This window comes from Centropristis striata, chromosome 18 (assembly GCF_030273125.1).
Source record: "Centropristis striata isolate RG_2023a ecotype Rhode Island chromosome 18, C.striata_1.0, whole genome shotgun sequence".
In the NCBI taxonomy this organism is placed as follows: domain Eukaryota; kingdom Metazoa; phylum Chordata; class Actinopteri; order Perciformes; family Serranidae; genus Centropristis; species Centropristis striata.
Genome location: NC_081534.1, coordinates 32,579,009 through 32,593,479, shown reverse-complemented (window position 1 = coordinate 32,593,479; position 14,471 = coordinate 32,579,009). Strand labels below are relative to the sequence as shown.

The 14,471-nt window shown below is 37.3% G+C and overlaps 1 protein-coding gene across 1 annotated transcript in view; it reads left to right on the top strand.

Moving 5' to 3' along the window:
• col12a1b (collagen, type XII, alpha 1b) overlaps window positions 1–14,471 on the top strand; it is a 226,376-nt gene that overhangs the window by 164,882 nt on the left and 47,023 nt on the right. The window contains exons 52-59 of the mRNA XM_059355858.1: window positions 4,356–4,508; window positions 5,821–5,895; window positions 9,529–9,668; window positions 11,254–11,377; window positions 11,487–11,630; window positions 12,265–12,429; window positions 12,990–13,028; window positions 13,127–13,267. Of these exons, the coding sequence (XP_059211841.1) occupies window positions 4,356–4,508; window positions 5,821–5,895; window positions 9,529–9,668; window positions 11,254–11,377; window positions 11,487–11,630; window positions 12,265–12,429; window positions 12,990–13,028; window positions 13,127–13,267 (981 nt within the window). The remainder of the gene's footprint in view (window positions 1–4,355; window positions 4,509–5,820; window positions 5,896–9,528; window positions 9,669–11,253; window positions 11,378–11,486; window positions 11,631–12,264; window positions 12,430–12,989; window positions 13,029–13,126; window positions 13,268–14,471) is intronic.

The following is a 14,471-nucleotide window of genomic DNA, read 5'->3' as shown; positions in this document are numbered from 1 at the left end:
GTAAATAAAAAGTAGACGGCTCCTATTTGTTACACACTGAACTGTGGATGGATGGATGGATGGATGGATGGATGGATAGGTGGATGGATTAGAAGGATGAATGGTGGATGGATGGATGGATGGATGGATGGATGGATTAGAAGGATGAATGGTGGATGGATGGATGGATGGATGGATGGATGGATGGATGGATTAGAAGGATGAATGGTGGATGGATGGATGGATGGATGGATGGATGGATGGATGGATGGATGGATGGATGGATGAATGGTGGATGGATGGATGGATGGATGAATGGTGGATGGATGGATGGATGGATGGATGGATGGATTAGAAGGATGAATGGTGGATGGATGGATTGATGGATTAGAAGGATGAATGGTGGATGGATGGATGGATGGATGGATGGATGGATGGATAGAAGAAAGCGCTATACAATATATACATAATAATGATATTAAAAGGAAAATTACTGCAAAAAAGTAAGCCTCGGTTGCTGTGTTGCATTGTGGGATATTTGTGCAGCTTTAGTGTTTGCAAACTGTAATATTGCACCATAAATAGCTCTAAATAGCTTGTTAGTGTGGAATTACAGACACAGTTTAAGTCATTATTTTGCTCTTTCTGCAGTTGTGCCTCCATATAAAGCTGGTTGGAGGAACATGTGGCTGCCAGTTTTAAAGAATTATCCAGCTGAAATATGTCAGGGATTATATTTTATCAACATCACTCTGAGCAAATCTCTGTTTATCTTGTGTTTTGATAAATGAGGGCCACTGTTCTGGAGCAGAATGGGCTGAGAGGCATGCCTGGTTTTTCCCAGAACCATTTATATTCCCGGACTTCCATCATAACTTGTTGATGTAACGCGTCTCGTTGTGGACGTGTTGCATCAGGAGCGATCGGCGTCGGAGGCAGCTGTCTCTGCAATAAACACGCTTTGTTTGTTTGTGCTTACAGTGTAAATAGGAAACCTTATTATCAATATATCACTGGGAGAGTAAACATCTCAGCGCTAGCAGACATGTTGACAGGGATGAGAGCTTTTGTGGAATTTAAGCAGCATTAAGTGATCTTTTATTTTCCTCCGTTAGCAACAAAACACAAAATACAGCAACAATGATCCAGTTACAAACAGCTCAAACACACATGTCGTCATTTTTTCCACAAGAGGCTCGATTTTAATGTAAGTTTAACTTTATTCAATGAGCATTTTTCAAAATAAGAGTTTTGTTTCAGGTTTTACAAGAAATCAGATAAGACAAAAGGCCAATAAAGGACAAGAAAAGCAACTTAAAGGACCTGAAAATGCATTTTATTATCCAGGTTCCTGCACAGACAAACAGTTATCTTTTTATATTTCACAAGGGGAATTTGTTTTTCTCTTCATCTAACTCTTTTTCCCTATGAGTAGATGAGTTTTGTTTAAAACTCTTTCTAAGTTGAACATATAATAATGTTATTTTCTAATTTCTATAATTTAATTTGTTAGTTATGAGTTGTTATAAATCTTTAAACATTCCCTCAGGACATGTCGTTTGTGTCTGATGTAGTTTTTCCACACAAAGTTGAATTCTTTGACCAAGCAAAAGTAAAAAAAGTAAAAAAAATTAACCTAAAAGTTTAATTGCTGAGGCTGTCTTCCTCTAAAACACAACTCCATGTCTCGCTTATTTCGATATTTTCAGTTGCAGTTTGTGGCGCCCTCTAGTGGCTGTATTTATTATGAATTACAGCGAGGGCGGAAGTGAAAATACCTGAGTATAAAGAACAGAAAAGGTTGCTTAGAGAGTGTGGAATCAGTGGTTAATGGGTCAAACAAAACATGATTTTGAACCTGGAGACCAGCGTAAAATAACGTTATTTGAACGTAATTTAATTTCCGTGTTCACGTTGTTATGTCATCAATGTAACTACTTCACTTCTGACAGTTCTGTGCATTTGTTTATTTGTTAAAATGTCTTTTTATAACACCTAACTACGGACTTAAAGAAGTAGTTTTTGTTGCCTAAAGCATAACAAAATTACAACCATTTTAAAACTCTAAATCTTAATAAGGTTTGAGACATTTCGTTTGAGGACGTGTTGATCTGCAACAGCCGCTTATAGCGCTGTTATTAAAAAAACGTTCCTGTTGGGGCGCCCCGCACTGTCAAATAAAGCCTTGAAAAAAGGCCGAAAAAGTATCTTAAAAAAACAAAACGTTCCTGTTGGGCATATTTGAGAGTCGGGACAAATTACACACAGTACGTGCATTTGTTTTATATTTTATAACATCTTTTATCACACCTAACCAGGCACTGAAGGAAGTAGTCTTGTTGCCTCAACATAATGAAACTTTAATAGTTTTTACAACATTAGCGACGTGTTTAAAACAGAATTCATCATGTTTTCATATGAGGATGTGTAAATCCTGTACAAACTGGTAATGGTGCTATTATATAAAAACACTCCTATGGATTGTATTTGGTTTGGAAGACTCTTTTGTTCTTCTTTACTAAAAAATTACGGCTCAGTTTTTGTGCACTGAAGGTTTTAAGTTTACACATCACACTTGGCAGCATAGTCACTGTACATACTGGACTCATACTGGGCCGTGATTGGCTCCAGACTCATTTTAATATCAAAAAATGTCCAGAAAATCAATGTGACAGCATCACTTTGCATTATGAAGCTCAAACATCAAGTGAACTAAACACATTTGTGAGTGCAGAGAGACTTTAATAATTTGGAAGACTTGTTCTTCTTCACTGAAAAATAAGGCTCAGTTTTTGTGCACTGGAGGTTTTAAGTTTACACATCACACTTGGCAGCATAGTCACTGTACATACTGGACTCATACTGGGCCGTGATTGGCTCCAGACTCGTTTTAATACAAAAAAATGTCCAGGAAATGAATGTGACAGCATTACTTTACGTTATGGAGTTCAAACATTAGGTGAAGTCACAGTAAAATATACATATTTGTGAGTGCAGAGAGACTTTAACGTTACAGAGAAACACTGAAAGTTGGTGATTGAGTTTTATAAGTAGCTCTAAAAAGGCCAAATGTGTGAAACAAACCAATTATTTGTCAGTAAATCCAACTATACAGCCTGAAATGGAGCATAGAAACAGTAAAAACGCTGCAAAATAAGGATTTTCGGAGCAGAAACGCAGCCAGAATATAATCCAGCGGTTGGTCTTTAGAGCCAGGAGTGTAATGTTAGCACCTGGGGAAGAAATCTTTGAGTCACTGGTAATTATCATTAATGCTATCATACCCCAGGAGATACACATAATGAGTACATATCTTACTTTTCACCACTTATATTAATCTTGGTGGTGATTCAGAGCTGAGAGGATATAAAGCGGCTGGGTGTGGTTAACGAGCTGGAGCGTCCACTTCCCTTCACTGTCCTGCTCTGTTTCACCACATGACTCAAAGTTTCCCTTTAGAGACATCAGTGTGATTAATGGCTCCCAGGAAACCTTTAAATGGACAATAAATGATCTGCTAAGGTGTCTTAATCAGGTTTTTATTGGTGAACCGCACGACTCGCAAACTACAATTGGTTTCGTCTTTAAATTCAACAAAGAATTCACAGTTTTATTACAATAAACAGAGAAATGCCTGTTTATTCCTGCAGAAAAAAACCCCAGAGCATCTTTTCCCTCGCGTATATGGAGGTCAGGAGCTGCCAGAATGAATAAAAATAAAAAATTTAATTTGGGGGAAATAAATATGGAGAATAATTTATTGGGAAAACATTAAATAAATATGATTTTTTTAATAACAAATACATTTAAAATAAAATAAATAAATACAAATAATAGGAAAAATTCATAAATACATGAAGAATATGATATGTATCAATACTAGGGGAAAATAAAAGTGAAAATACATTTTAAAAATTAATAATTAAGAATACATATAAAATAAAAATGTAATAAATGCAAAAATTGACAAATACAATAATTATTATGAATAAATAAATACATACATTACTTTATCATTTAGGCAAATAAATTGGGGGGAAATAGTAAATTAATAAAAGTAAAAAATGGAGGAATCAAATTAAAAATACATTTCAAATAGATGAAAATAAAGGCCAAATATAGAAATACATTAAGAAATTGATATAAATTAATAAAAAGAAAAATTTGATAGAAATGTCAATGAATAGGACATTAAAATTAAACAGAAATAACTGTTTGTATTACACTTTATCAATTAATTAATTAAAAATATATATATTTTATTATTTCTGGTACATTCATTTATTTTTCGAGTCATTATTAATATATTTATTTTTTTTAATTCTAGAGTGCATTTCTATGTAAAGTAATGTGTGATGTTCTGTTTGGTCCTGCAGCCTCCAGTAAAGGTCAGCATGAGATCACCATCCCGGCCGGTCTGCCTCAGTATTGTTTCGACGGACTTTCCCCCGACGCTCTCTACACCGCCACCGTGTTCGTCCAGACCCCGAACCTGGAGGGGCCCGGGGTCAGCGCCAAGGAGAGGACACGTGAGTTATTCTGTTATTCATATCTGCTGAGAGACTTTAGAAAGGAAAGTTTGGAGCTCAACAACTCCAGTAATGTAAAGTAATGTGATTAAAACATGCATGACAATCAAGTTATTCTACTCAAACATTTAATGAAAATCAAACTGCACATATTTGATTTGTTATACGATTTATAATAATTTTGTTATGTATTAGTTGATTTTTGCATGTTTTTATTTATTTTATATGTATTTTAAAAACGTTTTTAAATATTAATAGCAATCAGTTTTTTATGTATTTAACTAAATAAGAACATGCATAGAAAATGTCAGTTTTCTACTCAAATATTTAATGAAAATCTAACTGGACATGTTTGATTTGTTATACGATTTATATTAATTTTGTTACGTATTTGTTGAATTTTGCATGTGTTTTTATTTATTTTATATGTATTTTTAAAACTTTTTTAGTATTAATATCTATCCGTTTTTTTATGTTTTTATTATTTTTTGCTTTTACTATTTTTATTTTTTATTTTCATGTATTTATTTATTTATTAAGATATATTTATTAATTGTTTTTTCCTTTGCATTTTCTCCAAACTAACTATGTATTTATTGTTTTTTTCTTTTATTTTTATTTATTGAAAAAAATTACATGTATTTTTCATTTTTAAAATGTATTTATTTATTGTTGTCCGTTTTCATTTTTCATTTTTCCTCTTAATTTCCCCCAAATGATCTATTTTTTTACATTTTAATTATTTGGCAGTTATTTTCATGTATTTATTTTATTTTTTTAAAATATATTTACTATTTGTTCCCCTTTTCTTTTTTTTACAAAGTAACTATATATTTATTGTTTTTTTCTTTTGTTTTTATTTATTGAAAAAAAAACACGTATTTATAATTTTTAAAATGTATTTATTTATTGTTTTCCGTTTTCATTTTTCCTCTTAATTTTCCCAAAATTATCTCTTTTTTTATATTTTATTTATTTATTTATTTGTCAGTTCTGTAAATGAGTTAACTCCATCAGACTGCAGTAATATTTTTCATTTTTTTTACATTTAGTTTGACATAAACCAGCATCCTCCAGACATTAGACACCTCCCCAGAGCTTTTTAATGTCAAACATGTAGAATAAAAGCACAGTTTTAGGATGTGAAGTGTGTTTTGTGACATGTGAAGCCTGATTCACTCAAACACTTTATACAAACACTGATGACATCATCACCGCTCCGTCCAGAAACAATGACCTCACCACGACATGTTTACTGTTGTCCTCAATTTATTACAAATATGTTGATTGTGCCTGTGTTTGTTTCTGTCAGTGGTGAAGCCGACGCCCGTCCCCACGCTGCCCCCGACCCCCACCCCCCCGCCCACCATCCCCCCAGGATGGGCAGGTAGGTCTCACACATCACCCACAATCCTTTGCTCCCAGTTAGAGTCCAGCTGAAGTTACAGCTCATGTTTTTAAAGCTGCAGATCTTTGTTTGGTTTCATGACACGGCTCCAAATCTGTGAAAACAACTTTCTTTTTTTTCTCTTTGCACACGGACAAATTATTTGCATTGTGCAGCCAATAAAACCAGATTCCAACAAGGTTTGGACTCGGTGTGAATAAAAACAGAATGCAATGATTTACAAATCCTTTCTGACCTACATTCAGTTGAGTATTAAAGAGAAGATTTATTTAGAGTTTAATGCATTTTGAGTTTAATTTCATTCTGTTTTTATAACTTTTTTGGTTGTGTTTTTGGAGCAGCTTGTATTTGGAGCAAACAGCTGTGGATATTTCATGTCTGCTTACTAAAGAAATGACAAAATAGTGCACAAAATAAATATAAAATGCATTGCATGGTTGCTTCCACTGAATAATAATCTGGGGACTTTTGCACCTGGAAACACAGCAACTTTGACGTGCTGCAAACAAACAAACAAGCAGAGGAAGAAACAACAACAAACCTGGAATCTGTTTGAGATGTTTCTACTGATTTCAAATGTAATTTATTGCCCCTAAAGATATAGATTTAACCCTTGCAATTAATGCATTTTGAGTTTAATTTAATTCTGTTTTTATTTGTGTTTTGCACGGCGTCCCAACTTTTTGAGTTGTGTTTTAGGAGCAGCTTGTATTCGGAGCAAACAGCTGTAGATATTTCATGTCTGCTTACTAAATATAACTGAATAATAACCTGGGGACTTTTGCACCTGGAAACACAGCCAGCAGTAAGTTAATAAATTGCTGCAAACAAACAAACAAGCTGAGGAAGAAACAACAACAAACCTGGATTTGTTTGAGATGTTTCTACTGATTTCAAATGTAATTTCTCGCCACCAAGGTGTAGATTTAACCTTGCAATTAATGCATTTTGAGTTTAATTTCATTCTAGTTTTATTTGCTTTTTGCAACGGGCCGACGAGTTGTGTTTTTGGAGCAGCTTGTATTTGGAGCAGTCAGCTTTAGTTTCTGGTGCAAACAGCTGTAGATATTCTGTATGTAGCTGTAGTCTTTTTACTAAAGAAATGACAAAATAGTGCACAAAATAAATAGAAAATTCATTGCATGATTGCTTCCAGTAAATAATAATCTGGAGACTTTTGCACCTGGAAACACAGCCAGCAGTAAATTAGTTAGTAAGTCAGTTAGCTTTGAGGTGCTGCAAACACACAGAAACGCTGAGGGAAAAACAACAACATACCTGGATTTGTTTGAGATGTTTCTACTGATTTCAAAATACATTTCTTGCCCCTAAAGATGTAGATTTAACTCTTGCAATCAATGTTCAGAGGGAAGCACACAGAGGCTCCTGGGAAATAGGAATCATACATTTTCTGACTTATTATTCTATGACGTTTTTAAAAAAAATCTATAGGTTTTCCTAATCCCCGTACAAGCTTAATGAATGTATTTGCCTGCACTTAGTGGACTATAATGGACCTCTGATCCAGTATGATATACATAATAAACTGAGAGTCAGCCAGCTGACATTTAACCTCTAGAAAATGAGTTTGTGAATGTTATTTGGCGTTGGATTCAAACGTTGACTCAGTTTGGGCTCCGGCTGACAGGAACGAGTCACCAGATCCTGCAGAAGTTTGGAGAAAGCTTTTGCACTAACAGATGTCACAAGAGAAGAGAAAAGTCTCAGACAAAGTTCATTTTCTCCTGGTTGGTCTGTCAGAAAAGTGTCAGAATCCAGTATTTACTTTGGTGACTCTGGAGCGAAAGATTTGGTCATAATCTGAGACACAGGAACTTCTGAAGTCTCCTCCAGGCTGATGTCTGTGCTTGTTGACTCACCACCGAGCTGAGACACCAATTATTCCTCAACACGACTGCTTCAAACCAAATGTTCAGCTTGTAAAATGCAGTTAGCATCTCTAGTTTGGTTTCATTCTCACTCAGAGACTCAGAGACCGAAGCAGATACATGAGAGATCTTTTATTTTTCTTGTTCTCCTGGTGGATAAATGTTAGGAGGATGACTCATTGTCACCTCAGCTGGACTTTAATAAAGCTCTCATCTGTCATATTTCACACGCTGACTCACTCCTGGTGATATCTGAACTCTAGTAGAAGCTAAAGGAAGTGTAGGAGCAGTTAAAACATCCTCCCAGGACTCTGAAACGGCTCCAACTGAGCCAATATCCTAAAATCCTGCAGGAGAACCTGAAGTCTTTTCATTCAGGCTGGACTCTGATTAGAAACTCTTCTTCGCTGCAGCGTTTTCTGGCGCTGTCGTCGCTCCGAACGCCTCCTGGATGCGACCCCGGTGAATTAATGGGCGCCACATGTTGCCTCTGGGCCTGCAGGGGAAGGGCCCGCTGCAGAGGAAGACAGACCTGTCCAAAGAATCTCTTTTATTGTGTAAAACGTGTTTATAAATGTGTGAGGAGCAGTGCTGCATCACATCAGGCTCACATTACTCCCAGCTTTGTGCCCGATTCGTTCTCGTCTGAGAGGAACGTTAACGAGCTCTGCGCCGCCGTCTGCTCACCAAATGTTGCTTGTTTTGTTTCGCCAGCTGAGCGGTGAAGGCCCTAATTACCCGCCGTGGCCCCCCGCACGCCATTTCTCTCAATGGTTTTGTTTTGTTGCACGATTCTCAGATGACAGTTTCTATGCCGTGTGTTGGTAAATTATATTATTATAAACAGATTTAGGAGTCTGAGTATTAATTATTCCATGCAAGTATATTCGTACATTAGCAGATAGTCTATCTTTGACTCTTAACCAGGTGAGACAGAACCTGATTAAGCTCTGAACATGTGGCGGCTGCATTATAAAGAGTAGAATCATCTGCAAACATAGACACCCTAGCGTTACTGAGTACATACGGCATATCATTAGTAAAAATTGAAAATAAAAGAGGTCCTAGACAGCTACCTTGGGGGACTCCACAGTCCAGGAAGACTTACAGGACTTACAGCAAGAAAAAAGCACCATTGAAATATACTCTCTGTGACCTATCAGACAAATAGCCCCTCACGCCATTTCTCTCAATGGTTTGGTTTTGTTGCACGATTCTCAGATGACAGTTTTTATGCTGTGTGTTGGTAAATTATATTATTATAAAAAGATTTAGGAGTCTGAGTGTTAATTATTCCATGCAAGTATATTCGTACATTAGCAGATGGTCTATCTTTGACTCTTAACCAGGTGAGACATCCATGCATTTCTACAACACAAGTTCTTGGAGAACAACTAAAAACCAGTCTTGCGGGGTTGTTTTGAGCCACTTGTAATTTGTTTAAACAACAACTCTGTTGATGTGATCAGACCATGACAATGTGGAATTGTTATTGGAGAAAGAATATTTGAGACATTCGATAAATCATTGATCTAAATAAGAAATAATAATGGTCCAAGTATGGATCCCTGTGGGACGCCACAAAGTAGTGTAGCTTTGTTGGAATAGCATCCATTAATACAAACAAACTGTCTTCTGTGAGACATAGTTTTTTAACCATTCAAATGTAACATTTGGGGCGTTTTAAAGCTCCACATTGACTCGTTTGTTTCCTGTTTTTTAGTCTGTAAAGGTGCCAAAGCAGACGTGGTGTTCCTGATCGACGGCTCCTGGAGCATCGGAGAGGAGAGCTTCACTAAAGTCGTCAACTTCGTCTCCGGTATGATCGCCTGCTTCGACGTGGTCGGACCCTCGGGGATGCAGGTTGGTACTGATCAGTGACGAGTCAGCAGTTTAAACAATTAAATCATACTGCCAACTAATAACGATACAGGTAAATAGTTCTGATTATAGTTACAGTCTTTAAAAGTATATATCTTGAAGTGAATACTTTATTACCTCCTTTAAAGAGGTGAAGTTTGGGGTTTGTTTCTTTGTCTGTTTGTCAGCAGGATTACAGAAAAACTGCTGCCCTGATTTTAATAAAACTTGGTTGAAAAGTGAAGCATTGAATGAGGAAGAACCCTTAAAATTTTGGAGCAAATTTGAATCACCGGGGCAGATACACAAATCATTAATCATTTCCATTAACACTGAGATATAGCAGTTTCCTTGAAGTGTCCTTCTACTTTTTTACTTGTTTTATTTGCTCAAAAAATTGTTTTTGGTTGTAAGTATTAGACCCAGAACTCATGAGCTAAACAAAATAATTTTTTAAGTAGTCCGAAAGAAACCAAAAGTTTTTAGAATATGTTACTTAATTTGTGTAATCTAATGGAATCATTGTATCCTCATGAAGCTTCTGCAGTGCATTTTCATAGGATATCCTACAAAACGTTACATGTGACGAGCTCCGTTTTCAACATGTGACAGTAACTTGACTGCAACACAATTCTGACACAGTTTAAAACACGTTGTTAATGTTGTAAAACAGTTTGTTTGGACACCAAAAACCACTTCCTCACCAGGGTTTGGCTTAATAAAAACCCAACTTTTGGACATAAAAGCTCAAATGTGCTTGCCTTTAACTACAGTACCCAAACCCTTGACTTCAGCCTTGTGTATCCTGTTTGTGGTGTTGGTTGTGCACGTCCTCACAAATGAATATCAGATCAACCTCCTGGAGTGTCCTCATGTTTGTTTACTCCGTGCACATTCAGAAGCTCTACCTCTGTGTTTTATTTAAACCCATACGCTGTCTGCTTTATGTGGAGCTCCTTCTAGTGCTAAATAATTTATATTTCCAAGTTTTACCAACTTAAATCACTGTTTTAGGCCAAAAAATACAAGTTGGCTTTTTTGCAGTGTGGGATACTTAATTCCAGTGCAATACTTCTGCATTTTAGGGCATTTGTTCAGTAATCTGCATGTGTTTTAAATCCTCTAGTAACTATAAAGACACTCAGAGAGCTTCAGGCTCCATCTCACTCTGCTGCCGAAAGGGAGAAATCAGCCGTATTTGATCCACCCTGTGGTTCAGATCTGCTCCAGAACGTAATGGGTCCATGGTACGCCCAGGCCTGTAGCTTTCCTCTTATCCTGCTGACACACACACCAACAGAACAGAGAACAGAGGTAATAAGTGGATGTGTGCAGGGCAGGAAGAGGAACCATGGGGCTCTTAAAGTCTTTATAATTATATTAAAAAGAAACGATTGAATCAGGTTTAATCACAAACATCCAACAAACAGAGAACAGCAGCAGCAGGTGGAAGAACCTGCAGTCAGCAACAACAACAAGAGGAAGGAAGTGATTTAAACATGAGTTATTAAAGTTTAATTACAGGTAGTTTAATCCTGCAGGTAATAAAGAGTGATGTCACAGTAACTTCCTGTAACTTTCCTCTCAGGTTTCCTTCGTTCAGTACAGCGACGACGCAAAGACGGAGTTCAGGCTGAACGCCTACCAGGACAAAGGAGTCGCCATGTTCGCTCCTCACCACATCCGCTACAGAGGAGGGAACACCAAGACAGGTCCGCTCACACACACACACACACACACACACACACACACACACACACACACACACGCACACACAGCTGGATGTCTCTGTGACTCTGTTTTTTTTATTGTGTTTGTCAGGCGTGGCTCTGAAACACACCTTTGAGAAGGCGTTCTCTGTGGAGAACGGGATGAGGAGGAACGTCCCCAAAGTGGTGGTGGCCATTACTGACGGACGCTCTCAGGACGAGGTGAAGAAGAACGCCGCCAAGCTGCAGCACGCAGGTAACGGACGCAAAAGATACAACGTCTACCACCAGATTATAGGACAGTATCTCATGCATACTACACACAAGAAGACTCAGAGATTAACCCTCTGATGTCCAGGAGATTAAAAAAAAAAAGAAGGTATATTTCCATAGACACCTGTGTCTTTTGTTTGTATTTTCGGCTCCTGGCAGCTTTGTATTTTGTTAATTAAAATAAAATGTAAAATCTGACTGATGAATGAATGCAGAGGAAGCTGACAAATTTGAACCAAAGTCTCCTGGACTTCAGAGGTTTAAATAATGCAAAAATGCAAAAATGGCTTCAGTCTACAAGAGACCTGAATCCTATTTTCTCCAGCTTCTTACTGACTTTCAGCTGTGCACCCTCTTGTGTTCCCTGAGCTGCTAGAAGAGAGTTGAGTGTGAAGTGTTATCATCGTTCAGCTCTCTGCTGGACTCTGACTGTGTTAACAGACTGAAGAGAAGCATCTTGGAGCTCTGAATGAGGAACATTACATCTGACTGATGCTTTCCTCCACATGGATCATTCCACTGGTTATTATCAACTGGAGGCTGAAACCCTCCCTCTTTAATCTCTCTCTGACTGTGTGTGTGTGTGTGTGTGTGTGTGTGTGTGTGTGTGTGTGCAGGTTACAGTGTGTTTGCCATCGGCGTGGCTGACGTGGACTTCGTGGAGCTGCAGCAGATCGGCAGTAAGCCCAGCGACAGACACGTCTTCGTGGTGGACGACTTCGACGCCTTCGACACCATCAAAGAAAACCTCATCACCTTCATCTGCGAGACGGCTTCCTCTTGTACGTCTGCTCATTTGGTCTCTTTTTATGGCATTTGGTGTCTTTTTCCTTCATTATGTGTCTTTTTTGGTCATTTTTTAAAATCTTTTTTGGTGATTTTATGTCTTTTTTTTAATAATTGTGTGTCTTTTTTAATCATTTTGTGTATTTTTTTCAGTCATTTTGTGTCTTTTTTGCTCATTTTGTTTATTTTTTAAGTAATTTAGTTTATTTCAGTCATTTTATGTCTTTTTTTAATAAGTGTGTGTCTTTTTTAATAATTTTGTGGTTTCTTTTTGGTAATTTTGTTTCTTTTTTAAGTAATTTAGTTTTTTCTGTCATTTTGTGTCTTTTTTGGTAATTTTATGTCTTTTTTTAATAAGTGTGTGTCTTTTTTAATCATTTTGTGTCTTTTTTGGTTTATTATGTTTCTATTTTAAGTAATTTCGTTTTTTCTGTCATTTTGTGTCTTTTTTTAGTAATTTTGTGTCTTTTTTTGCTCATTTTGATCCTGCCTCCAGCAGTAATTAGAGTTTGAGAGCCCTGGTTTATAATGTTTTGTCTTCTCTTGGTGTCCACAGCTTGTCCTCTGATCTTCCTGAATGGATTCACTTCACCTGGTGAGTTAATCAACGAGTCAACAAGCTGTTCTAGAGAGATTTCATCCCGTCATTCATGCATTATAAGTTAAATCTGTTAAATCTCTGCTGTGTTCCAGGCTTCAGGATGCTGGAGGCGTTCAACCTGACGGAGAAGACCTACAGCTACACTAAAGGTGTCTCCATGGAGACGGGATCCTTCAACAGCTACACGGCTTACAGGCTGCACAAGAACGCCTACCTGTCCCAGCCCACCACGTGAGTCCCACACCTGATACCTGGACTTTAGTTCCCCAACCGTGCAGCAGAACTCTTCTTCTTCTTTCGGCATGTTCCCATTGCTGCAGTGGATCATCTTCTGTATCCCCCACTGCATCCATTAAACTCCTCACTGCTCTTCCTCATCTCCTCCTGCCTGCTAGCTCCATCCTCCAACTATCATCTCTCCTACATACAAACATTAGATTAGATTAAACTTCATTGAGTACAGGTACTTTTGTAGACAACAAAATGCAGTTTAGCTTCTAACCAGAAGTGCAAAAAAGCTGTAAGTGTGCAAAGTACTTGCGTAAGTACAGGATTATATAAATAAATACAATATAAGCACAAGTGGAAGATGTGGAGTATGAACAGTATCAACCCATTGAAGCCTGGACAGCGGATACGTCATTTTGTAGTATTTGTATAAGCTCTCAAATACTTTTTGAATATCATTTCTATCTGCTACAGAGGCTGAAAAATCTATTATTTAGTAGAAGCGTTGACACTTCTGTTGAATTTCCAGAAAAACTTCAGGTTTTAGGGGCTTATTTTAAAATTGCCCAGAGGTTTTACAGGCGTTTCAGGCCTCAATGGGTTAAAAGAAGACTGGGAGCAATAGAAGGAGGATAGTGCAAATGATGAGAATGGAGTGAGGTCTAGGGAGAGTCGGTGGAGGTGATGAGGCTGCAGAGGGGAAGAAACTCTTCTTACGTCCAGGCTGGGAGGGTCGTCTACTATCTGGCCTCCTGCTGCAGGTTTTAACAGGAAACTGCTTGAATTCATACAGTTGTAGATTTCTGGTTCAATTTTAATTTATGTTGGTAGTAAGCTGCTTTTTGTGCAAAAAGTGCAAAGTGAATCGAACTTAGAGGGCAAGAAATGTGGTCAAAATCAAAGATATTTTCTAATTTTGCTACTGTGCAGCTTCTCTATTCTGTGGCAGAACCTGTCAAGATGTCCTGGTTAGTTTATCTGGTTAACTGGTTAGTGGTAGGATGCATTTTTGTTATGGTTGCATGAATGAGGAGAAGAAGCAGAGAGGTGCTCGTTAAATGCACATTTAATCTAAACAACGTCAGATTCAGTTCTGGCTGCAGAATGAATGAAAAGGCTATAGAAACTGAAACTTCTTATATACTAGTTGCTGCACGTTATTCTGGTATATTGAAGGATGTTTAACATTGTGCTGACATTGTGAAGTTG